Consider the following 23,448-nt stretch of genomic DNA (forward strand, 5'->3'; position numbering starts at 1 on the left):
TACTTGACTTTCAGTGAATTCTAGCTATATATATATATTTATTTTATTTACATAAAAGAAATACTTGAATTATCTATCCATTAGATGGCAGTATTGTCCTGTTTAACTTCTCTGTTCATGACTGAGAAATCATTTCGGCCACCGTGTTCAATGGAGAAGTCTGTTCTACATATTTACAGGCAACATACACCTTTCCCTTCGAACTGTCCTGGATGAACTGAAATTCTTGTTTCCATTTGTTTTGGAACTTGCAAGCGTATTTATATTGTGGGAAAGCGGGCGTGAGAATAGGCTGTCCCCACTCAGTCTCAGGTCCGCATTGAGTTGGAGGGGGCGTGGCCTCCAGCACCGGCTGAATACCGGGAGTTTGTCGGGAGAAAATCTCTGCCGGGAGGTTGTCGGGAGAGGCGCTGAATAACGGGATTCTCCCACTAAAAACAGGAGGGTTGGCAAGTATGAGTTACATGTACATGGTTTAATATTATTGTTGGTCTTCTGTCTATCCTTCCAGTCAGGGGTTTATTTATTTTGTTTCTATCTTCATTTGAGAACGACGCTAGCACGTTAGCTCAGTAGCTAAGTGTGTCACCGATGTATTGTCTTGGAGATAAAAGTCACTTTAAATGTCCATTTCGCGGGCTCGACTCTCATTTTCAAGAGGATATAGTATCCGAGGTGGTTTAAAATACAAATTCGTGATCCACAATAGAAAAAGGAGAGAGTACATAGTTCTGTGAGGTCCGGTTGCTAAGTTGCTAAATTAGCCTTAGCGTCGTTAGCAACAGCATAGTTAAGCCTTACCAGGCTGAGAATGTTTAACCGTGTAGTTACATGTACATGTTTTAATATTATTGTTGGTCTTCTGTCTATCCTTCCAGTCAGGGGTTTATTTATTTTGTTTCTATCTTCATTTGAGAACGATGCTAGCACGTTAGCTCAGTAGCTAAGTGTGTCACCGATGTATTGTCTTGGAGATAAAAGTCACTTTAAATGTCCATTTTGCGTGCTCGACTCTCATTTTCAAGAGGATATAGTATCCGAGGTGGTTTAAAATACAAATCCGTGATCCACAATAGAAAAAGGAGAGTGTGGAATCCAATGAGCCAGCTTGTACCTAAGTTACGGTCAGAGCGAAAAAAGATACGTCCATCACTGCCTCTCAAGTCCTTCACTGTAACGTTCCTCATCTACGAATCTTTCATCCTCGCTCAAATTAATGGGGTAATCGTCACTTTCTCGGTCCGAATCTCTCTCGCTCCATTGTAAACAATGGGGAATTGTAAGGAATACTAGCTCCTGTGACGTCACGCTACTTCCGGTACAGGCAAGGCTTTTTTTTATCAGAGAGCAAAAGTTGCGAACTTTATCGTCGATTTTCTCTACTAAATCCTTTCAGCAAAAATATGGCAATATCGCGAAATGATCAAGTATGACACATAGAATGGATCTGCTATTCCCGTTTAAATAAAAAAAAACCATTTCAGTAGGCCTTTAATTAACTTTAGGAAATGTGTTCACTGTATACCTGTCAAAGCACATGTGTGACAATACTGACACCTAAGGACTACTCAGTATACTACTACATCTGTATATTTCTCTTTTTTTTCACTGACGCCAAGTGACTCATCAAAATATGTTTATTTATTTCTAAAAACAAAAAAAACCCACTATAGATTTGACGACAATGAGCAAAATCTAACGAGTCAGATTCAACTATGAAAATCCTAGTCGGACACAGCCCTATAGTAGTAAAAACATTTACATGACAACACACATTTTTGGAGTAAAAAAAATGTATTGTGTCTTTCACCTCCACAGAGATCAAGTTCAGTCATCCTGGAGTTTTTCCAGATGTTGTTTGTGCCGTGGGCCTCACTGTGGCATTAATTGGAGTCGCATCCGGAGTGTTTTAGGGGCCAAATGACGCAATGCAGCACCTGTTGTCTTATTCTTTTTGAAAAAATCTCCTTAGTGTGACATTACACTTTCTCAAACTCTGATGTTTTTTGGCTTGAATATAACAATTTAAATAATTTAATACCATTCAAGTACTTTTGATTTACAGTACCTACCGAATTCGGCTTTTTTCTTTACCTCCATCGCCAGAGAATGTACTTGTATGGGGTTTAGTTGGTAATAATTTAGGGCAATGGCAATAAAAAAAACTATTCTGATTCTGACAATTCTTGGAGATAAATCTGTTATATAAAAATAAAATTGCCTTGTTGAATGAACACCTCTGTGACAGTGTCAGTACATTGTTTTGTCCCTCTCAGATACTGGTGGGAATTATCATCATTCACCAATAACCTTTTTTACTTTTAATTTGAAGGTAATGGTTACAATAGGAGTCAAGGTGGATCAAATTAGTCCAATGGATAAAGAGTGGAGGTATTTACATGTTTTCTATTGTGTATATCTTGCAATAAAAGGAGTCATGCAATTAAAAAAATAATGGCAAGCTTTAGTGTATTAGTTATAAAAATAGATTTATATAATAATAAAAATAATAAGCAGACTGTATCCATTTGGTCCTCAAATCAAATGTGTTTCAATAAGCAACACAAGCAATAATCTTATGTTATAGTCTATTATAATTCAACTCAATACTTTTCAAGTAATTGCTTTGTGATGGTGCAGTTCATTCTTATCAAAGCCAAATTATAGTTCTTCATTCCTGCCTGAAAGACAACCTTTAGAGTTTGGTGATATTTCTGCACTACGCATGCGCAGCCTGACAGACTATGAGTCGATTTGGATTCTATTGCGTTTTTCTCTTTTTGTTGATTAAAAGCCTGAGTTTGATCCTCTTCTTCTGCTTTGCCATTTTTGTTTACGTCCACTACCGAACACGATAAAAGAAGGCTCTTTTATCTCAACTATCAATTGAGGAGCAGCTATCAGTGCAGAGTGTGTATTTGTGTGTTGTGGTGTCACGGCCACCTAGTCCTTGCCACGCTGAGCTGGGCCCTACACGTCGTCACGTCCCTGTGATGACTTGTTCTGTTCCCGTTACATTCAGAGATGTTACCGTAATCGAGCAGCATGGATAAAAACAACACATCCGATAAGAGAAGCGTTTTAAATGCACGCGACCATGACACCCACAACAGTCAGAGGACGGACACCGCAAGAACTACTGACTTGTGAGTATTACTGATTTTACATAGTCGTCTAAATGCAGTACCTGTCTTTACAAATTAGGATGTCATTCAGTGTACTATCTAGAAGTTATATGATGGTATTTCATCTGAGTAATGTGCCTTTACTGTATGGTGTCCAAAGTGCAGGCTGGAGGCAATTTTTGGCCTGCAGCATGTTAGTATATTGGCCCTGTGCAAATTCCTAAAAAAAAAAAAAAACATTTATTATTCATTTATTACGAGATTTTACAATAATTTGCTTCGTCACTATGTTTTTCCCAATGATACACTAAATATATGACATCCTCAATGTATCCCAATACGGTCTGTATGTATAAATCTTCTACTCCTGAACCGCTGTACACAAAAGGGTGAAAATGTGTCGTGCTTTGCAAATGTTTTTTTGCAGCAGCTTTCATTCTTAAACAAAAGCCAGAGGGGCCGCTAAAATAATTCTCAGCTGCAGTCTGTGGTCAAATGTAATTCACTTTTTTATGACTTGTAGCAATAATGACAATATCGAACAAACAGAAGAAGTCTGGCGCTAAAGTCATAAAGAAGTTTCTCAACCACAAAAAATATGACTAAAGTGGTGAAGCTGTGTTTTCATATGCACTTTAGTTTTAGTGACAGTTTAATTTAGAAACATATATAAATTAATATTATTTGGTTTATTATTAATTTAGTTATAATGTATTTATTTTAGGACTGTGTAATTGTATATACATTTATTTTTCATCAGTTTTTATGAGTCCCTTCTTTTGCAGTATATTTGATTAGTATTTATTTCTGTAATCAGCCTGACCTAAGTCTTTATAATAATCTTTGTGATTGACATATATTTATTATATCATTTGACAAGGTTTATCCTGTTAAACTGTAAGTAGGTCAAGCAATAGAAATAAGGACTGTATCAGAGGCTAATGAATGTTTTATTTTTCTTTGATTATATTCTATAGAGCTATTCATCCAAATGGGTCTGTCATTGTCAGCATGGCTGCACAGCAGAAGAGTGGATCATCCTCCTTCCTCCTTGTCCGCTTTCCGTTCTATGGGCGCCCCGACCTCGTCACGCCTAGAGGTCATTTTAAACTTCCCTCCCGTTGCTCCTGGAGACAGTCGCTCACGATGGAGCTCCGTGCACTGTTCTCCTCACATCAGCCTGTCTATCAGCAAGGAGGAAGCGAGGCGTTCCCCAGTGGAACGCAGCAGCGATGGGGTGAGGGCAGAAACGGGTGTGATGGGCGGACTTCACGTGTGGGAGGTGGTGTGGAACCCAAAGCACAGAGGAAGTCATGCTGTTTTAGGCCTCTCCAGGCAGTCCTGCCCGCTGCAAGCCTCAGGATACAATGTGCTGGTGGGGGGAGACTTCCAATCTTGGGGTTGGGAGCTCCAAACCAATCAGCTCTGGCATGGTGGACAAATTCGAGGAACCTTCCCGGAAAAGAGCAGGTGTTGCGCTAAAGTAGCGACATCTCACCAACATATCCTGTCAGCCACAGAGACACCGCTTCTCATCCCTGAGCGCATTCTCATGGTCTTGGATGCAGACGCAGGGACTCTCGGATTTCTGGTCGACAGCTACTTCCTTGGCGTTGCGTTCACAGACCTGCCCCGAGGTGTGGAGCTGTTCCCAGCAGTGAGCAGTGTGAGAGGAGGAGCCTGTATACGACTTCGATACCTGAACGGCGCCACCCGTGAGTCTTATAAAAAATAAAAATAAATGTGTATAATAACACAATCTTCTTTTTCCTCAGGTGATCCTCCAGCCCTGATTGCGTTATGTGGACTCTCCATTGGCTCTCATTTAGGCACAGAGAGACACAATCAAATGGACAAACTGCCTCTTCCACCTGCTCTGCAACGTTACCTTCTTTCTGGTCATTAATAGCCACATTATAAATGTTTTATAACAGAAGCCTCTTTTTTTAAATTTGCATTATGACGACATAGGGACAGAATTCTATTCATTACAGATCATATTTAGGTAACAAAGTATATGTATGCAGACTATTGTTGTCTATGGTGAAATTATGTTTGTGTAAAAAATGAATGAATGTGTTGTATGTCCCATGACCACACTTTCTACTTAGATAGGTCAGTTGATAAAAACTTGCAAGACATCATCTCTCAGAAGACATCTTGTGAGCTTTTGTAATTACACAGATATTTATTTTTGAAAAAGAGTTGATTACAAACACCACTAGTATTTATATATAATTTGGAATTGGTGTGTTTTTTTAAACTTTATTTAAGCAAAACTACAGATCATTTTCATTTTTCTGAGATAAATATTATTGACGTATTTAATATCTGTTTACTTACTATGGTATATTATTTATTTATAATTTATTCACTGTTCTGTTACAGAGAACAAGGACATGGGATAAAATTGCTATTGTATGAAAAGGGGTAGGATTAAATAAGTTCAGCTTCTTCCTACTCCTTTTCGGACGTGCTGTAATGGAACAACTGGAAATATGTGATGCATTACAATACATTGTATTGTATGAATGTTCGAAATAAACTGTAAATGAACTGAACTGAATTCTATGTGGTATTATTATTTTATATTCATACTGTTATTATTCAAACCTATCATTTTACACTCTGCGTCAAACTGTTTCAACTCTTTCTAGTAGTATAAATTGAAAGATATATATATTTCCATTGAGCATGGTGACACTGTTGCTATGACAACGGACTGGGGTGTCGTAAAGTAGCGGGCCTTTACCCACACCATTGAACGTTAGCGTTCGGCTAATGCTACACAGCAACCGATAACACACGGTATTTTCCCTCTTAATAACTTCCCTAGGTACTTTTTGACAATTATTAGATAATTGACGATTTACGTGTTGTCTGACGTGAATAATTTTTTATCTAAATCCATTTCGAGGGAAGTAAAGTTGTTCCTTTGCCATTTAGCCAATCGCTAATGTAGTTTTGACTGTCAATAAAAGTGCCTCCTAATTGTCACATAGTTTTAGACATAATTATTCAGATATGCCATATTTGAACTGCTAGCCAAACGTGATATTTTCTTTTACATACCATATTGTTAGTCTGCCTTGTTCACACCTGTCAATCAATGGCTGCGATGGAAGACTTGGGAGGAGGAAGAGGAAGTCTTATATTTGGTTCCACTGATGAAGAGGAGGACTCGTCTGAGGTTAACTTCACGATGACATGTTAACATAGTGGTCTTCAAGGGCACAACCTAGATATATGTGTGTATGTCTAGATTTTAATGAGCGTTTTGGCACAAAATGGCCAAGTGGGCCTCTGCTTCTATGACAGTAAAGACTCTTCCGTTCACTACATGGTGGATACGCCATATAACCATGAGCTCCATCTGCTGGTGAGAAGTAAGCATGACAGCTGTGTAGCGCCTTCCTCACACTGTTGGATTTCATGTTTTCCTCATCACATGTTCATCATTTAGTCATCCAGGAGATTTCTCCTCAAGTGATTGTCACCAGTGCAAAACAGGAGCGCTGTATGACCCGCTTCCTGCTACAACTGGGTGAGTCCTTAAGAATATAACCTCCTTAAATCAAGCACTTTGTTAACACCAGATGTTTTAAAGTACCAATATAATGTAAAACAAACTGCCTCTATATTGAAACTATTATCCTATATATCTTATTTATACCACTAAAAAACTGACAACGTTTGCGAGTAAATAGATATAATTAAAATAGTATAAATCTCACGGAGTTTCCCGAGACGTTTTGAGAGCTAGTGAGCAAGGAAGTCACGTGATCCGTGACGTAGAGGTGAGAACCACAGATCCCTTCCCCACCAACAACAATGTAAATCAAGCAGACTTTGTGAGAGCCAACACTGATTACTTTGGGAAAATATATGATCCACAACCTTATATTTTTGAGCCTGAATGCAAGGAGGATGAGCAACAAGTTTTAGAAGCTGTGTGCTAAACAGATCCAGCTACAGTGAAACACTTTAGCATCATGTATCACTATTGCTAAGTGCCAAACAAGAAATACAAACTATGAACATTATAAAACAATTCATTACTGTACAATGTCTGCTCTCACTGCGATGCAGACTGATAGGATATTCTTATTTCCCGTTTAGATGAAGAGTTAATCATAATCCTCATGAAGGGTTAAAAGTAAACGTTGCTACCTGCAGATATCAGACGCCAAGGTCTTCGATCTTGTCGTGTCTTTCTCTCCATCTCCAGGTCTAAATTAAATGTCACAGATTAACAACTTCTCGATTTATGGCAAAATCCTCCTATTATCCGGATGAGAAACTTGATTTATAATCTAAAATATTTTTTTTACTAGCCAATAGGCGATGCAGCCTCAGCAGTATCAGTACACCGGTCGGCTCAATGAATGCAGCATAAGCTAGTTACCGCTCTGTGATTAATGCGGCACTAAAAATAGTTTTTCTGTTGTTAGCGCTTATAATAACAATATTGCTCATATTTGGTTATTATTCCGGTCACAATATGTCAATGGAGTATTGTTGGCGGCTTTTGGATGGTTATTTAGAGGGTTTTGTGGGCAGAATAGAGGAGCTCCCATTAACTTAATTATTAGCTTTTTATTTATTCATTTATTTTATTATTTACGATTCCGAATGCATAAACAAAAAGACAAACATCTGTGTTTTTGTCTTACAGTATATAGGGATTGTGAATGACAGCACATCTCTTTCCAATGTTTGCGTATTTCCAGTATGACGGATCTGCTGATATGGGCACAGTGCAGACAAATACTGACCCCTAATTGACAGAAATTGCCGAACACATTCGAAGCGGAATATTCAAAATGGCCATCTGAAATTGTGGCATTTTGTGATGTATAGACGGTATTTTCATATACTCTGTGGATTGTAGTTAAAATTGGGTATTTTTACACTGTAAAAATGAAAACAGATTTTACACAAGGAAACTGTCAGGTCAGTCACCTGTGGCACCGTTTTTTTTCATTTACACCATAGATTTTACGGTTTAAAAAAAAAAGCCAAAACAAAAAAATGTTAGTTTCAAAGTAAAAAAAACAATAGACTTCTTTCCATTTTTTTAAGATTTTTTTTTTACAGCGTACATAAAAATATACATAATTAAATGCATGGCAATTGCTTTATAATATCATAAGGCAAACCCTTATACATTTATATTTATATATTTATTCACTATTACAAGCAACCCTCTGAGGGCAGCCGTAACTGCAATGTGGCCCTCACCTCTAACACCTCTGTTCTACAAGAATAAAAGCGATGGCAAGGCAAGGACACACTGGACTTTGCAGTGATGTCATTTGTTGGATGTTGTCTAAGGAAACTAAAGATTTGTCTTTTTTACAAGGCTGCCTTACAGATCAGCATGTTTTGTTGACACAAGAAATGTTAGTTATAACATTTATCCAGGTATTGTGTTTTTACACTTTTGTAGAATGTTTTATTTTTTTTTTCAGTGTTCGAGTGTTTAATCTATAGTTTGCACAGTACAGTTATTTTTATGACACTAAAAACAACACATTTTTTCAGTGTTCTCTGTGATAGACATGAGGACTTACTACTTTTTCTTATACAATGAATAAAAGGGTACTTGTAAGTGTAAATTAAATATAAACTGTACAGAGTAAATTATTTGAATTCCATCCATCCATCCATTTTCTACCGCTTGGCCCTTTTGGGATCGCGGGGGTTGGAGCCTATCTCAGCTGCATTCGGGTGGTAAGCGGGGTACACCCTGGACAAGTCGCCACCTCATCACAGGGCCTATTTGAATATCCATTAGTTCTTTTATATACTGCTTGACCTCATTAGGGTCACAAGCTAGTGCCTATACCAACAGAATTAGCGCGAGAAGCGGGGTAAACCCAAAACACGCGTTCCTGCATTGATTGGGACTATAATGGAAAATTTCCCCAGACATTCATTTAGTCTCCCGTAGCGCACAGTATTAGTGTATGTATAATGTACTTTTGACGTTGATCAAATCCCGGGCAGGGTTTTGTTAGGAACATGTGCAACTTTTTTTCCATTATGCTACTTTTGGTATTGTGCCCCAAAAACACAAACAATTGAACAATAGCTTTCACAGGATTTTTTTTTATTACAAAACATGTATCAAATTAAATTCAAGTGTGATTAAAAAAAAGTGTAATTTTTTTTTCACATTTATAAAAAAGTGAAAACAAATGTGGGTTAGCGGCTTCAAAATAAAATTATGCTTCGGGCCCCATATTAGCCTGGGACAGCCCTCAGTACACCTTTTACTAGTCCCCAGTCTATGCGAGATAATATAAAAACAATAAACATATTTTTCAAATTCATAAAACGTACTTTTCCTCACAGTACAAAAAAAAATGAATGATATAATAATTCAATTGGCATGGAACATTCTTGTCCGCTGCGATGGACATTGAATAAAATAATATATTGTGCTGTATTCTCACCAAAGACAATTTATGATTTATTGCAATTTTTTGATTTATGATACATTTTTTGTTTGACTTTTGATTCCTGATTTTTCCTATTTTTCAAAATCTTTTTTCTAGGTCTCAGGAGGGTAATCATCTTTTGTAGAGAAATAGGGAAGTTAAATGCGCCAAAGGAGTTGTTTTGTCGTGTTTTAGGACCTAAGACAAGCTGTTTCTGGGTCAAGGCAATGATATGAAATAAGTAGAGCTTGACGTTGGTCATCTCTTGTCAAGTGTGATAAGAGATGAAACCTATTTTGTTTTTTGTTGTGTACTTACACTTACAAGGCTTGTATTGTAGTGGGTGCACTGATAGTACAATTCTAACATTACGTAACCAACTATATTGGATTTTTTTGTTCAATTCCTCTCAGGTTCAAACCCGGATTACAAGCCAGAGGTGGTTACCTATCCATATGTTGACTTTGGTAAACAAACGCTTAAAGTAAAACATCAATTTGTTTCCAATTTTCACATTGTAATTTTGTCTGTACTTTGAATGTGATAGGTCTGGAACTCAGTAAGCAGAGATTACTTTCAGTCCATCTGCCTTTTCTTCCTGCCTCCATTTCAGAGACAGACAAGTTGGCCTACCTCTCCTCCTGTATTTCACTTGACTCCCCACTAATGGTGAGCCAGCTGCTGGTACTACATACCAGCCCATGAAGTGCCAGTTTTATAGCCTGCATATAAAGTTTGTGTGTGTGTGTGTGTGTGTGTGTGTGTGTGTGTGTGTGTGTGTGTGTGTGTGTGTGTGTGTGTGTGTGTGTGTGTGTGTGTGTGTGTGTGTTTGTGTGTGTGTGTGTGCATTTGCGTGTGTGCGTGTGTTGGGGTGGGGTGGGGGGATAGCTGAGGGCACTTGGAGCTCTTCTAAAATGTCTGGACAGGAGAAGAGTGGGAGTTGAGCTGGAAGACAGCAGTATTGGCGTTCCTATCCTGCAGTTTCATGCCTACACACTGTAAGCTCACTTACATGAATCTATGTGCACATACATAAATCTAGGGCTGGGCGATAAAACAATATAATATATATCGCCATAGACATGTTCGATAAACCATTCGATATATATGTTTTCTTCTTCGCCGGAAGAAACCATATGTTGTGAAGCAAAGTTGGTTGCATGAACAAAGACACTCTCCCGCTGGTAACCAAGCAACACAGGAAGTGATCACTGATCAGTGGGAGTTACACACTAACAGCCAATCAGGTAACAGTATCAGGTTTGGTTGCGCCATCTTGTTGTCTCGCGGTTGATTTCTTTGCATGGAGTGAGAAGAGAAAGTAAAAATGAGTGCTGCGGAGACCGAAAAAATTCTGGATAAAATCGGAAAAGTTACCTCGACAGTATGGCAGTTGTTTGGAATTTTTCAAAGGGACTGTAGTCAGACCAATTTGGTCTGTAAATTATGCAATGCGCTTCGTCCCCACCAAGATCGGTAATACCACACCACCTTAGCCGTGCTCACCCTTTAGAGCACAACCGTAACTTTCTGGCACTGGACCTGCAGTAAATAGTTCTTCTCAGGTTTCTCTATATTTACATTTTCACACTTTGCACTATTTTGTTACACTTTATGAAGCATTTCTTAATAATTTCTTATTTTTGCACCTTCTTTTTAATAGGTTATTTGTAAGTGTTCAATGTGATTTTAGAATGTTGTTTAAATTGATTGTTTGTGTTTTCCGTGGTTGTGTTGACATTTCATTTCCTAGCTAACTTCATAGTTGAGAGGATTATGATAAGAGGAAGGTTACATTTGAAATAAAACATTTAATATAATTTTCTCCTGATCCTAATTTTCCATAGGTCATAAAAAATATAAAAAATTATCGATATAGAGTATAGACCGATATAAAACACCTAGTCGTGATACAGTTTTCAGCCGTATCACTCAGCCCTACATAAACCATTTGACATTCTCTTTATTGGCAATTGATTTTTATTTTTTTTTAGCATTCTGCTTTTGACTTTTTTGTCCCAAATCCAGCAAGGATGTTGTGTACATTGATAAAGAGGCATACAGGTGAGAGGCATTAGCAAAGAACTCCACACTAAATATATGCCAGCGTGGTACTGATCAATACATTTGTCCCAGTGTCCTGCAGATATTTAAATCAGAGCTCCACCCATCGGTGTACAAGCTTCATTCGGGCGAAAAAGAAGGATTTAGTCTTTATGGTATACTGGGAAAGAAACACCACAGAATCATTTCTCGACAACAAATCAAAACACTGCATCAATGCTTTTCATTACTATGTGTTTCAGGAATACTAAACTGCTGTAAGTGCAAGTATGGCTCCAAACTTCTACGGTGAGAAACCTTTGATTCTCATAATTGAAAATATACAAGACAGATATGCCTAAACAAGATAATATATTGACAATAATATTATTGCTCACTTTTGATGGGCATATAAATACAATTAAAAATATTATTAGATTAATATTAAGAAAAGTATATGAAGACAGACCCATTGAAATTAAACTTTCCTTTGAGTATAATCACGGATAAAGAAATATTTTCTTAGTCTTTGTAAGATAACTGGACGTGCCAGAATGATCAACTTCCAACCTTCTGGTGTTCCCCAAGGTTCTGTTTCAGGGCCCCTTTTTCAATTATAAATTTATCTCCACTAGGCCACACATTAAATTAAATTAAAACATCAGTGTTAAAGAAGTGACCCCAAACTCTTGCTTTCCTGCCTTCCCTCTGGGACTTATATCAGTATAAGTTCATTGTGGGGCAGCATAGTTCAGGTGGTGAAGTGGCTCAGTTCTCCTGTGATCATATCAAAGTGTTCTTGACCAGGATACATTAGCCCCAGTTAGTACTGATGCTGCATCACCAGTTTGTGAATGAGGGGACTGCATCAAAGCGCTTTGAGTACCTGTAACTGCTGTATATATACATGTATATGTATATATATAAATATATATAATGTATATATGTAATGTACTGTATATACAGTAAATTACATCAGTATTGTTCTGTTTGCATACCTTGATTCATTTAAGTAATACTTGGATAAAAAATACAATCTCAACTTCATGTAACTCTATTATTATGTTTTTCATCTGACACCATCTGTGAGCAATGTCCTTGTATGCATTAGTCAGTGGTTTCTGCGCCCAACCGTGGACCTCGCTGTGTTACACCGGAGACAGGAAGTTATCCGCTTCTTTGCACAACCTCGGAATTCAGACTCCATGAGCACCCTGCAGTCGTCGCTACGTAACATCAGAAACATCCCAGTAATTATGACCAAAAAAACCACAACTACACCTGTGACTGTTTACCGCCGCAAAAGGCCTGATTATGTGTTACAGACGCTTCTACGCAGGATGTCTCTCTCACACACCAAAATAACAGACTGGCAGAATCTCTACAAGGTGCGATCACCAGTCACGACTCATCTATGTTGTTTTAGTGTGACGGGAGGCTCTGTGTGTCCTTTTCAGACCGTGTTCAGTGCAGTGTGTATTAGAGACATGGTGCGTCACCTCCCTCAGTCCATTCATCTTTTCCGGGACATCAGTGAAGGCTTCTCTGATGACCTCCACCACATCGCCTCTCTCATCAGCCGCGTGGTACCAAAGCAAATCTCTTATCATTTGTTGCATTCCTCATTTCATGAGATGAATCCTTCTTCTTGCTCACATACAGGTGGACTTCGAAACCAGTGCAGCCGAGAAATGTCTGTCCATCAAACCAAATGTAGATCCCGCAATTGATGAGAGTGAGTTGAGAATGGTAGTAGCTGCTGAATTGAACACAAGTCTTATTTACTGCTTTTCTCTTTTAGAGAAAAGGCAGATGGCGGGCTTGTCGGACTTCCTGACTGATGTTGCGAGAAGAGAGCTGGAACACCTGGATACCAGCATCCCCTCCTGCTGTGTCATCTACCTCCCTCTGGTCTCAAATATATGCTCATTTACAAGTTTGTATGTTGTACAACAGTGGTCCCCAACCACTGGGCCGCGGCCCGGTACCGGTACCAGTACCGGGCCGCACAAGAAAAATAAAATAATTTTTTTTAAAATTAAATCAACATAAAAAACACAAGATACACTTACAATTAGTGCACCAACCCAAAAAACCTCCCTCCCCCATTTACACTCATTCACACTCATTCGCACAAAAGGGTTGTTTCTTGCTGTTATTAATATTTCTGGTTCCTACATTATATATCAATATAGATCAATACAGTCTGCAGGGATACAGTCCGTTAGCACACATGATTGTATTTTTTAATGACAAAAAAAAAAAATATATATATATATATATATATTTTTTTTTAACCCCCCCCCCCCGGTCCGTGGGACACATTTTCAAGCGTTGACCGCAGTTACAAAAAGGTTGGGGACCACTGTTGTACAACATAAAAGGCTAGAATCACAAACCTACTGATGCTCATACATTACTCTCCCATCAGATTGGGTTTTTGCTGTCCATTCCTCGGTTGCCTAGCATGGTGGAGAAAGAAGACTTTGAGTTACAGGGGCTTGATTTCATGGTGGGTCCATTAACTTAACATCTAAAATTATCTTCACCCTAGTTTTCATTTCTTGCATTTTCCCTTTTGGTGTATTTGTTTGTGTAAAACCTCCCGTCCAATCCTGGTAGCAGACATTTGGCTAGATTTACTTGATTGGCATGTTGTACTTTTATGGCAGTAAATGTGTTAGGAAGACTGAATCACTATCCAAGTAGTGCACTTCATTTTGCCTCAGTTGCTCCAAAACTGAATACTGGCATTATCTACTTCTTGATTTTGCTACTCAGCTGAAACTTATGTGCTACACTTGCTGCACTGGTGAACTCTTTAGCATTACAACATGGGTTCTAGTGCTGTTGTGGTGTGCTGTATACTTGTTAATAAATGACCGTGTGGTCACAGAGCTACTTTCTCATGCACTCTAGAAAAATGTAATAAATTAGTTGTTTGTAATTAATTTTCAGACTTAAAGGGGAACTGCACTTTCTTTTGGAATTTTACCTATCATTTACATTTTTTTATGCATTCTAACTTATAAATAAACAATAGTAATAGATGGCTAACAATGCAGGTTATGTGAATTTGATCTTTTCTGTCTATTAAGTGTTCTATAAAACAACCAACAACCTCCATCAGCGTTGTATATACATCCTGTAAGTATATATGTAATGAAGTAACAGGCACGTTCATAATAACATCTACCATATTTTGGTCATTTCAAGCATTACGGCGGCGCATTGATTTCACAGACACATAACAACGTTCGCTCTTTCCTTCAACAATAACAACACTGCTAGTCACGACAGTCTTCATGAGAGCCAACGACGACTACTTTGGAACAAATGATGATCAGAACCTTATACTTTATAGCCTGATCATATGGATATTGAGCAACAAGTTTTAAACCTCAGTGTTAAAGAAGTGACCCCCAATCCTAGCTCAAGTAAAAAAATTAAGTGGGAGCAAATGAGCATCCTGTCGTGTCTTCCTAGCGATGTCTTCATGTCTAAATTTAATTTCAAAGTTGACCAACTTCTTGGCTTCTGGCCACAACATTTTACTGTACGAGTGTGATTGATGTATGATTTAAAATCTAGCATAAACTTTTACCAACTTAGAGTCAATGCAGCAGCTCAGTATGCTCAGGCTAGTTAACTCAGTTAAGTGTGAAGTGAAGTGAATTATATTTATATAGCGCTTTTCTCTAGTGACTCAAAGCGCTTTACATAGTGAAACCTAATATCTAAGTTACATTTTTAAACCAGTGTGGGTGGCACTGGGAGCAGGTGGGTAAAGTGTCTTGCCCAAGGACACAACAGCAGTGACTAGTATGGTGGAAGCAGGGATCCGTGATCAAGGCGTAGCTAAAAGTAGTTCTTCGGCGTTAGCTCTTATGATAACAATGTTGCTTGGTTAATATACAGGTCACGACATGTAAATGGAGTATTGTTGGAAGTTTTTGGATGTTTTTTAGAGGGCTTATGGGCGGAATAGATTGTTGGTGCCCATTAATTTTACTTGTGATAAATGTTTTGGCCTCTGTGAGAACTATTTATAAATAATTGTAATAGAAGAGTTGATTGTGTTTGTGATATTAACTCACCAATGTGCGTCTGTGTGCTTGTGTTGAGGCTAGTTTCTTTCAGAAGATCGCTTGCACTACCGCAGCCAAAGGACTAAGGAGCTTGACAATCTTCTGGGGGATTTGCACTGCGACATTAAAGGTTGTTGAGGCAACAAATGTTTGTAAAAATGCGCTCTTGATATTAAACAGCCTGTTTCTTAGACATGGAGACAGCAATCATGACCCAGCTGCAGAACGCCATCCTGGAAAGGAGTGCCGCCCTGTATAAGGTATTGAGTATTTGTAATATTTAGAATGTCTAAGGAACTATTCCCCTCAGTTTGATGCATAGCACTTGCACCAGTACACCACTGCAAACCACATGTATATACATGTGGTTGGTGAGTGTATAATTGTTGACCTGTTCGCATGATCGAAAAATATGAGTACCTTTGGGTATATTTTACTTCATGTGCATTATTTTAAGTATGAATCTGTTGCCCCTTTTTGCTCTTCAAAGGTTATGAATCTGGCCGCTGAGCTGGACTGTCTGATGGCGTTGAGTAAAGCATCCCAGGAGTACGGCTACACCTCACCCAAGCTTGTCAACCAACGGAAAATCTTAATCACTCAGGGCAGGTGGGCACTTGCCTCACATATTTGAGTTGTTAAGAATACCTTATTCATTAAAACACAGCTATTTTTAATTATTTGCAGACACCCACTTTTAGAGCTGTGCTCTTCTATGTTTGTGGCCAACTCGTTTGAGAGCAGGGAGTCACAGGGTAGAGTCAAAATCATTACAGGACCCAACTCATCCGGAAAGAGCATCTACCTCAAGCAGGTACAGCAGTTGTAACAGTTAGTTCCTTGTAGGACAAGCAACAACATTTGGTTAGGTCACACACCTCAAGCAGTACAACCATATGATAGCTCATTGCCAATCAGCAAAAGTAATGATCATAATCGAATGGGTAAGAATTTATGTTAAGTAAAAAAGGATAATACATTGTAAACTGCGTAAGACCATCTCATGAAGTCCTGGTCCACTGTGTTATTTCTGTCATTAAAGAAATACCAGCTAAGTTGACGTCAACATACACGGTCGACTACTTTTGTTGACATAACATTTTGGATGAAAAGGGGTCATTTCAATGTCGACTTGTGTTGTATAGTACTGTCAACTTCATCACTTACTGCTCAACAGCGGTAAGCAACAATAGCAACATATTTACTGAACTGTCTAGTTACACAGCATTAAATCATGCACACATTGGCTTTTACAGCACGCCCAAAAATAAAAGCAGGGCAGCATTAACCTGAATTCTACATGTGTTCACATTATTTGGGTACTTCGGCTTCCTCCCACCTTCAAAGAGTCAAAAACATACACTTGGGAATAGGTTGATTGGCAGCACTACAGTGGCTTTTATGTGTGAATGGTTGTCTATCTGTGTTGGACCTGCTTTCCGCCGAGTGCAGCTGGGATAGGTTCCAGCTGCCCTGTGACGTTGAGAGGCACAAGCGGTTGGATGGATGGATGGATGGATGGATAGATGGATATATTTTTAGTCATATTTTGTACATATACAGTACAAAAACTTTATAACTTCCATCATGTGTTCACCGGGGTTTGTCTGTCAGTTAGTTAACAACATAACTCAAAAAGTTTTGGGTGGGCTTTGATAACATTTTTAGGAATTGTCAGAAAAGGGATACCGGTAAGCACTAAGTAATTGGATTTTAACTGTTTCTACTATGTTACTTTACGTTTACTTTAATTACGAGCCTCAACTTCTATGTATGTGTATGCTAGCAAGCCCGGTGTTCTGAAGAATCGAGCTGCTGTGTCAAAAAGAGCTTCCTAACGCTACTGAGCATGCGAACGCATGCACATCAACACTAAAAATTTTTCTTGAAACAAATTAAAAATCAAAATTAACTACTTTGTGTAGACTTTGTGCAGACTTGCCTCATTTAGACGTTGTCACTCACGCTACAACAAAGTAATTATTTTAAATCATATTATTTTATTGTGGTTTTTTGACCAGTAAGCATGTATACACTTACAGAATGAGGAAGTTCACATTGTATATTAACGGACAGTAAGCAAAGCATGTAGACTATTACAGCGTGAGGAAGTTCACATTGACTCAAATAATGGCAGCCTACAATTTCGTTTTCATCACTGTTGTTTAAACAGGAATAGCAACTGGTGGCTGTTTTTGACAATGCAGCTTGATTCGACAGAACACCGTTCCTGTCTCCACCCACAGAGACAAAGAAAGTTGATGACTGTCAAGAGGGTTCACTCTGTTTATATCAACAACAAAGCTCAAAAAATTATAGGCGGATTTTGAATAAACTTTCAGGAAAATTGCGAAATAGGATAAAGAACAAGTGATGCTAGTACTGGAGTTATGTTGCATCAGTTAAGCATTATACAGGACAGTACATTGATAGGTACAGTACAATGCTGTCAGCTAGGAGTTGACAAATTATAGACAACCTAAAATTATTGTATTTTGAGGAAAATCTTCATAAATACCCAATTTGCAGTTGCTTGGGACCTACTGCTTCAATGAGACATTACCACAGACTGTGTATAATACAGTGCTTCTTAAAAAAGGAAGGGAGCCGGGAGCATCCTGACGATGAATTATTTTGTGAATAAGTACTAAATAACTGTTTTGTGGGTTTTCCCCCATAACCCCTTTCTTTTCCAATGTGCTTGCAAGGTGGGTCTGATTGTGTTCATGGCTTTAATTGGCTCTGACGTGCCTGCAAAGGAGGCAGAGATCGGCCTGGTAGATGGAATATTTACCTGCTTGCAGGGCAGAGAGTCTGTGTCTGTAGGCCTGAGCACCTTCATGGTTGACCTTAACCAGGTAAATAACTGTTGTGATATGTCTGTCTCCAAATGGGGAATTATAGATAACATCAAACAAATGAAAATTCATTGTAATTGTCACCCCACTCTCCAATTGTCAAAACATTTTCTCACACATGAAATTTAACACATTTTACGTTTTTCTCTATTTTTCCCCCATTTTGTAGACTTCCAAGACACTGAACAGCAGCACGGGCAACTCATTAGTCCTCATTGATGAATTTGGAAAAGGGACAAACACTGTAAGGAAACATAAACACACACTCTGGACACACACTTATTAACATGAAGCAACTCCAGATAACTTTTATCAGTTAAGATGTGTCAATTATCAAATGGTACTAAATATGGAGGTGATGATGTCACTGTGGTTACAATGTCGAGCTTGTGACCACACAACCCCTATGACTGAGTGTCGAGCACGCTAGTCAATAGGCTAAAAGCCCAGGCTCCCAACTCAGCACAGCTCTTAAAGTGTCGAAGAGTGAGGTTTACCTAACATTCTAACTGGCATCCATTATTGACACAATTTGTCACCCTGTAGCAAGTTAGTGGTTAATATTTAGTTTTCATAACACTGTATGTATTCAAACAATAGCTCCTCTGCTCTAAAAGAAACAGTAAATAAATGCCACACCCTAAATAGAGGCCTTTTTAACCCAAACAAAAACAGGTGATAATCCTAAAGGTGTAATTCAGGGGTCACCAACGCGGTGCAGGTAGCCCGTAAGGACCAGATGAGTAGCCCGCTGGCCTGTTCTAAAAATAGCTCAAATAGCAGCACTTACCAGTGAGCTGCCTCTATTTTTTAAATTTTATTTATTTACTAGCAAGCTGGTCTCGCTTTGCCCGACATTTTTAATTCTAAGAGAGACAAAACTCAAATAGAATTTGAAAATCCAAGAAAATATTTTAAAGACTTTGTCTTCACTTGTTTAAATAAATTCATTAATTTTTTTACTTTGCTTCTTATAACTTTCAGAAAGACAATTTTAGAGAAAAAATGCAACCTTAAAAAGGATTTTAGGATTTTTAAACACATACACCTTTTTACCTTTTAAATTCCTTCCTCTTCTTTCCTGACAATTTAAATCAATGTTCAAGTAAATTTTTTTTTTTTTATTGTAAAGAATAATAAATACATTTTAATTTAATTTTTCATTTTAGGTTCTGTTTTTTCGACGAAGAATATTTGTGAAATATTTCTTCAAACTTATTATGATTAAAATTCAAAAAAATTATTCTGGCAAATCTAGAAAATCTGTAGAATCAAATTTAAATCTTATTTCAAAGTCTTTTGAATTTCTTTTAACATTTTTGTTCAGGAAAATCTAGAAGAAATAATGATTGGTCCTTGTTAGAAATATAGCTTGGTCCAATTTGTTATATATTCTAACAAAGTGTAGATTGGATTTTAACCTATTTAAAACATGTCATCAAAATTCTAAAATGAATCTTGATCAGGAAAAATTACTAATGATGTTCCATAAATTCTTTTTTTAAGTTTTTCTCTTCTTTTTTTCGGTTGAACTTTGAATTTTAAAGAGTCGAAATTGAAGATAAACTATGTTTCAAAATTTTATTGTCATTTTTTTCGTGTTTTCTCCTCTTTTAAACTGTTCAATTAAGTGTAAATATCATTAATTATTAATAATAACATAGAGTTAAAGGTACATTGAGCAAATTGGCTATTTCTGGCAATTTATTTAAGTGTGTATCAAACTGGTAGCCCTTCGCATTAATCAGTACCCAAGAAGTAGCTCTTGGTTTCAAAAAGGTTGGTGACCCCTGGTGTAATTTATGTATTTATATGTATTTTAATTGGTGATTAACAACTATGGTGAGAAATTAATGAAATGTTCATATGGTTTAATATCATTATAAGAAATTAATTTTAAAAGAGTTTTTTCTAAAAATGCCTTACTCCTAACACATTTCAGATACTCTCTGCAGTGGAATAAATAAATGGCACAAAAAAAATCCCCAAAAATTATTTTTGGATTAAAAAAAAAAAAAAGAAAACACAAGAAAAAAATGCAGCTTCACGTATTGTTTCATAAAAGAAGATAGTCATACTGTATCTAAAGTGTTCACAGCACTAGTATTATTTTTCAGAAGTGTACAATAACACCAGCAGGAGGCAGGTTTTTTGTTTTGTATGAAAGTGAGTGTTCTGCCTCAGAGGCATTATAAAAATGAGGCACTTTATTACCAAAGTGCCAACATTGCAGCACTAACTATCTAGGAGACAAAATGTGTGCCTGAATACTTGCTGGTCCAAACAACTGTAGCCTTATATCTTGTATACCCCAGTTTTTGTTAATAATTCGTTTCAAAAGATCAGACGAAGGTCAGAATTTGTACAAAAACCTAATCAACTTTTCCCCAAAGAGATCATTTAAATCCAATTAATTCAATCCAGACACACACACAACTATGAACATAAAACACATTTTATAGAGAATAATTAGAGTTTAAATGCAGAAAACAATGAAATAATAGAGGAATGAAAGGGATAAATCACCACTTTTACCTTTACTGAAGACTCTTGTTGGCCAAGATGGTGAAGAGCGGAGAGGGAGGGGAGGGAAAAGCCAAGGGAAGCCATCTTCATACATTACTACAAGTTCTTTCTTGAGTTTTTTCCAAGTTCTTCCTTTCTTGCTTCAATTGTGTCTCTCACCTTTTTTTAGCTAAGCATTGACACTCCCAACTTTTTTTGGCCACATGGTGGACTATTTTGCAGTCGTATTAAATAAAAGACTGAGTCACCAATGCATTGATTTTTGGGCATATGATACCATGGAATGATACACAAGCAAACAAACAAGTTTGGTACACGCAATGTACCAGTATACAAAAACCGGGGCAAAAATATGGTGAAAATTATTGTCCAAAACTAGGGCGTTCATACAAAGGTCAGCGTACGAAAACCGAGGTATCACTGTTGTGTAAATGTAGACTGTAGCCTCCTTCACGCAAAGATCCTGCAAAATATCCACAACAGTAGCGCTGACATTTTTCGCTCGTGCCTTTTATTTATAGAAAACCCAGCAGACCAGACATTTCTGCATTGAGTGCTTTCACACAATAATTCAGTAAGTGTTGACCTCAGCTCCAGCGTCTGGCGTGACATGTTAGACAGCGACAATCGTTTTTAACACAACAGACCGGAGAATTGACCGAGTTGGAAAATTACCATTGCGACTTTGTTCTTCCATTCTGTTGTATGAAAAGTTGAAAAGGTACTGTGGAAAGTGTGAAAAGCGCTTAAATCTCAAGAAAGTCATGGACAAGGATGACATGTTTTGGCTAAGATGACGGCTTTAACAAAAGTTACACATTTTCTTTATTGCTTTGTATTTTAAATTGTGCCATTTGTGTGCATCGTCAAGGCGTTTCTGTGGTTTTGAACCTAATTTGAGATGTTGCTCCTTCACTAACAGTTCAGTGTGCCTCTTACAGGTGGATGGCTTGTCCTTGCTGGCCGCATCCATCTCTCACTGGCTGAGAAAAGCTCCAGCGGATGTTCCTCATGTCTTGTTGGCTACCAACTTTCACAGTTTGCTGCAGCTGGGCATCTTACCCACTTCCAGCCTCTTATGTCCTCTGGTAATGGCATATGCTCTCACTGCAATATTTAAACCTCCAGCCCAGAGCATTTTCCGCGCAGGAGGACTGAAAATAGTGTGCTGCAGAGCTTGTTTGAAATCCAGAAGACTGCTTGTATTTCAGACTCTAGAGACAGCAGTGGACGGGGAGGATTTGGTGTTTCTGTACCAACTGAAGGAAGGCATCTGTCAGTCTAGTTACGCCGCCAACGTGGCGAGACTGGCCGGCCTGCCTGCCAACCTTGTACGGAGAGGGGTGGAGGTTTCTGAGCTCTACAGGACAGGAAGACCGATTCAACGTGTGGACCATGTGTCATCAGACGAGCAGGCAAACAGGTTTGTCAGACTCTTTAATTAGCAAACACTAGGGTGTGTGTTACACATGCAGGTGTGTGTTTATGTTTGGTCAGGTGCAGGACTGTGGTGGAGAAATTTTTGAGCCTGGATCTGGAAGATGACAGCGTTGACGTGCAGAGCTTTATGAAAGAGGAGGTTCTGCCCTCTGCTGGACAGTTGCTGTACAACTGAACTGTCCTGCGTCATCACAAAGCTTCCAAATTTGAGACAAGAATTCTGACGCTTTTGTAGTTACCAATATTGCTCTCATGTTTCGTTCTTCTAAAAACAATACGTTAATATCTTCAATTCAAGAGTTAAATGCTAAATTGTTTTCAGCAAAGTTGTGCTTTCAGATTTATTTTGTAACAGGCCATGCCAAAGCCTGTGTAACTGATGATTTGTCATCTTCACCATGTGGGTGTAGTCCTTTTTTTTTTTTTTTTTTACATTGGCAGCACACAGTGAATAAACGTTGGCTTCCGTCAATGTGTGGAGGCCCCTGCAATGCGCCAGGACATCATGAACGCCACAGTGATGCATAAAAGTGTCTCAGCCTGAAGTTTCAACGCCGAGTTGCAGTAGGGGGTGTCGCAGCAATGTTTGGTCATGACAAAGATGGTGTTGTTGGAGAAGAGCTCCACAGTGGTCTCCATGTTACACTCCTCTGCTTTCACACAGCCCAACGTCTTTACATCCAGGACGTCAGCTGAGTGGGGTGAAAGTGTTATGAAACATGACATGATTTCTTACAACACGCACTAAAACGACCAATAGGCAACGCAACGGCCTTCCCACGGCCTGTGAAGCAGCGCTCTCCACGACTGCAGTTCATTTTGGTGGTATAGCAGACATCCCAGAAGCCCAGGTCGCAGCGGAAGCACTGCAGAAGCTCCTCCTCTTCCTCAAGTCCTGCATCCATAACCTGCTCCAAAGACTCTT

At 38.3% G+C, this 23,448-nt stretch overlaps 2 protein-coding genes across 10 annotated transcripts; both read left to right on the forward strand.

The window, feature by feature from the left end:
- The first annotated feature begins 282 nt into the window (after positions 1 to 282).
- Positions 283 to 5,677, forward strand: si:ch1073-228j22.2 (SPRY domain-containing SOCS box protein 2). Of its 2 annotated transcripts, XM_062062839.1 has the most exons (4): positions 283 to 453; positions 3,023 to 3,146; positions 4,103 to 4,840; positions 4,901 to 5,677. In XM_062062839.1, exons 3-4 carry the CDS (start codon positions 4,117 to 4,119, stop codon positions 5,029 to 5,031), a joined length of 855 nt encoding a protein of 284 aa, XP_061918823.1. In that variant the 5' UTR covers positions 283 to 453; positions 3,023 to 3,146; positions 4,103 to 4,116; the 3' UTR covers positions 5,032 to 5,677. The 2 variants fall into 2 exon arrangements, with proteins under 2 accessions (XP_061918823.1, XP_061918824.1); XM_062062840.1 differs by lacking the exons at positions 283 to 453; positions 3,023 to 3,146 and having other exon boundaries at positions 4,055 to 4,840.
- Positions 5,678 to 5,840: 163 nt separating this feature from the next.
- On the forward strand, positions 5,841 to 22,995 carry msh5 (mutS homolog 5). 8 transcript variants are annotated; one of them, XM_062062831.1, is made up of 25 exons: positions 5,841 to 5,933; positions 6,209 to 6,315; positions 6,388 to 6,511; positions 6,589 to 6,669; positions 9,982 to 10,035; positions 10,116 to 10,237; positions 10,457 to 10,566; positions 11,597 to 11,632; positions 11,705 to 11,787; positions 11,875 to 11,920; positions 12,723 to 12,861; positions 12,937 to 12,999; positions 13,069 to 13,197; positions 13,274 to 13,346; positions 13,413 to 13,522; positions 14,043 to 14,123; positions 15,742 to 15,829; positions 15,892 to 15,959; positions 16,190 to 16,308; positions 16,387 to 16,513; positions 18,408 to 18,557; positions 18,727 to 18,801; positions 22,025 to 22,171; positions 22,295 to 22,506; positions 22,581 to 22,995. In XM_062062831.1, the coding sequence occupies exons 2-25, from the start codon at positions 6,235 to 6,237 to the stop codon at positions 22,696 to 22,698; spliced, it is 2,436 nt and encodes an 811-aa protein (XP_061918815.1). In that variant the 5' UTR covers positions 5,841 to 5,933; positions 6,209 to 6,234; the 3' UTR covers positions 22,699 to 22,995. The 8 variants fall into 8 exon arrangements, with proteins under 8 accessions (XP_061918815.1, XP_061918813.1, XP_061918816.1 ...); XM_062062829.1 differs by having other exon boundaries at positions 12,723 to 12,999; XM_062062832.1 differs by having other exon boundaries at positions 6,388 to 6,504; positions 9,982 to 10,007; positions 10,182 to 10,237; positions 12,723 to 12,999.
- The last annotated feature ends 453 nt before the right edge of the window (positions 22,996 to 23,448 follow it).

This window comes from Entelurus aequoreus, linkage group LG11 (genome assembly GCF_033978785.1).
Source record: "Entelurus aequoreus isolate RoL-2023_Sb linkage group LG11, RoL_Eaeq_v1.1, whole genome shotgun sequence".
In the NCBI taxonomy this organism is placed as follows: domain Eukaryota; kingdom Metazoa; phylum Chordata; class Actinopteri; order Syngnathiformes; family Syngnathidae; genus Entelurus; species Entelurus aequoreus.

Bases quoted from the DNA above. Each gene is read 5' to 3' on its own strand.
- si:ch1073-228j22.2 (XM_062062839.1), top strand. From the start codon at position 4,117: ATGGGTCTGTCATTGTCAGCATGGCTGCACAGCAGAAGAGTGGATCAT. The intron at 4,841-4,900 runs GTGAGTCTTATA...CTTTTTCCTCAG, and splicing joins ATACCTGAACGGCGCCACCC to GTGATCCTCCAGCCCTGATT.
- msh5 (XM_062062829.1), top strand. From the start codon at position 6,235: ATGGCTGCGATGGAAGACTTGGGAGGAGGAAGAGGAAGTCTTATATTT. The intron at 13,523-14,042 runs GTCTCAAATATA...CTCTCCCATCAG, and splicing joins GTGTCATCTACCTCCCTCTG to ATTGGGTTTTTGCTGTCCAT. The intron at 15,960-16,189 runs GTATTGAGTATT...TGCTCTTCAAAG, and splicing joins GGAGTGCCGCCCTGTATAAG to GTTATGAATCTGGCCGCTGA.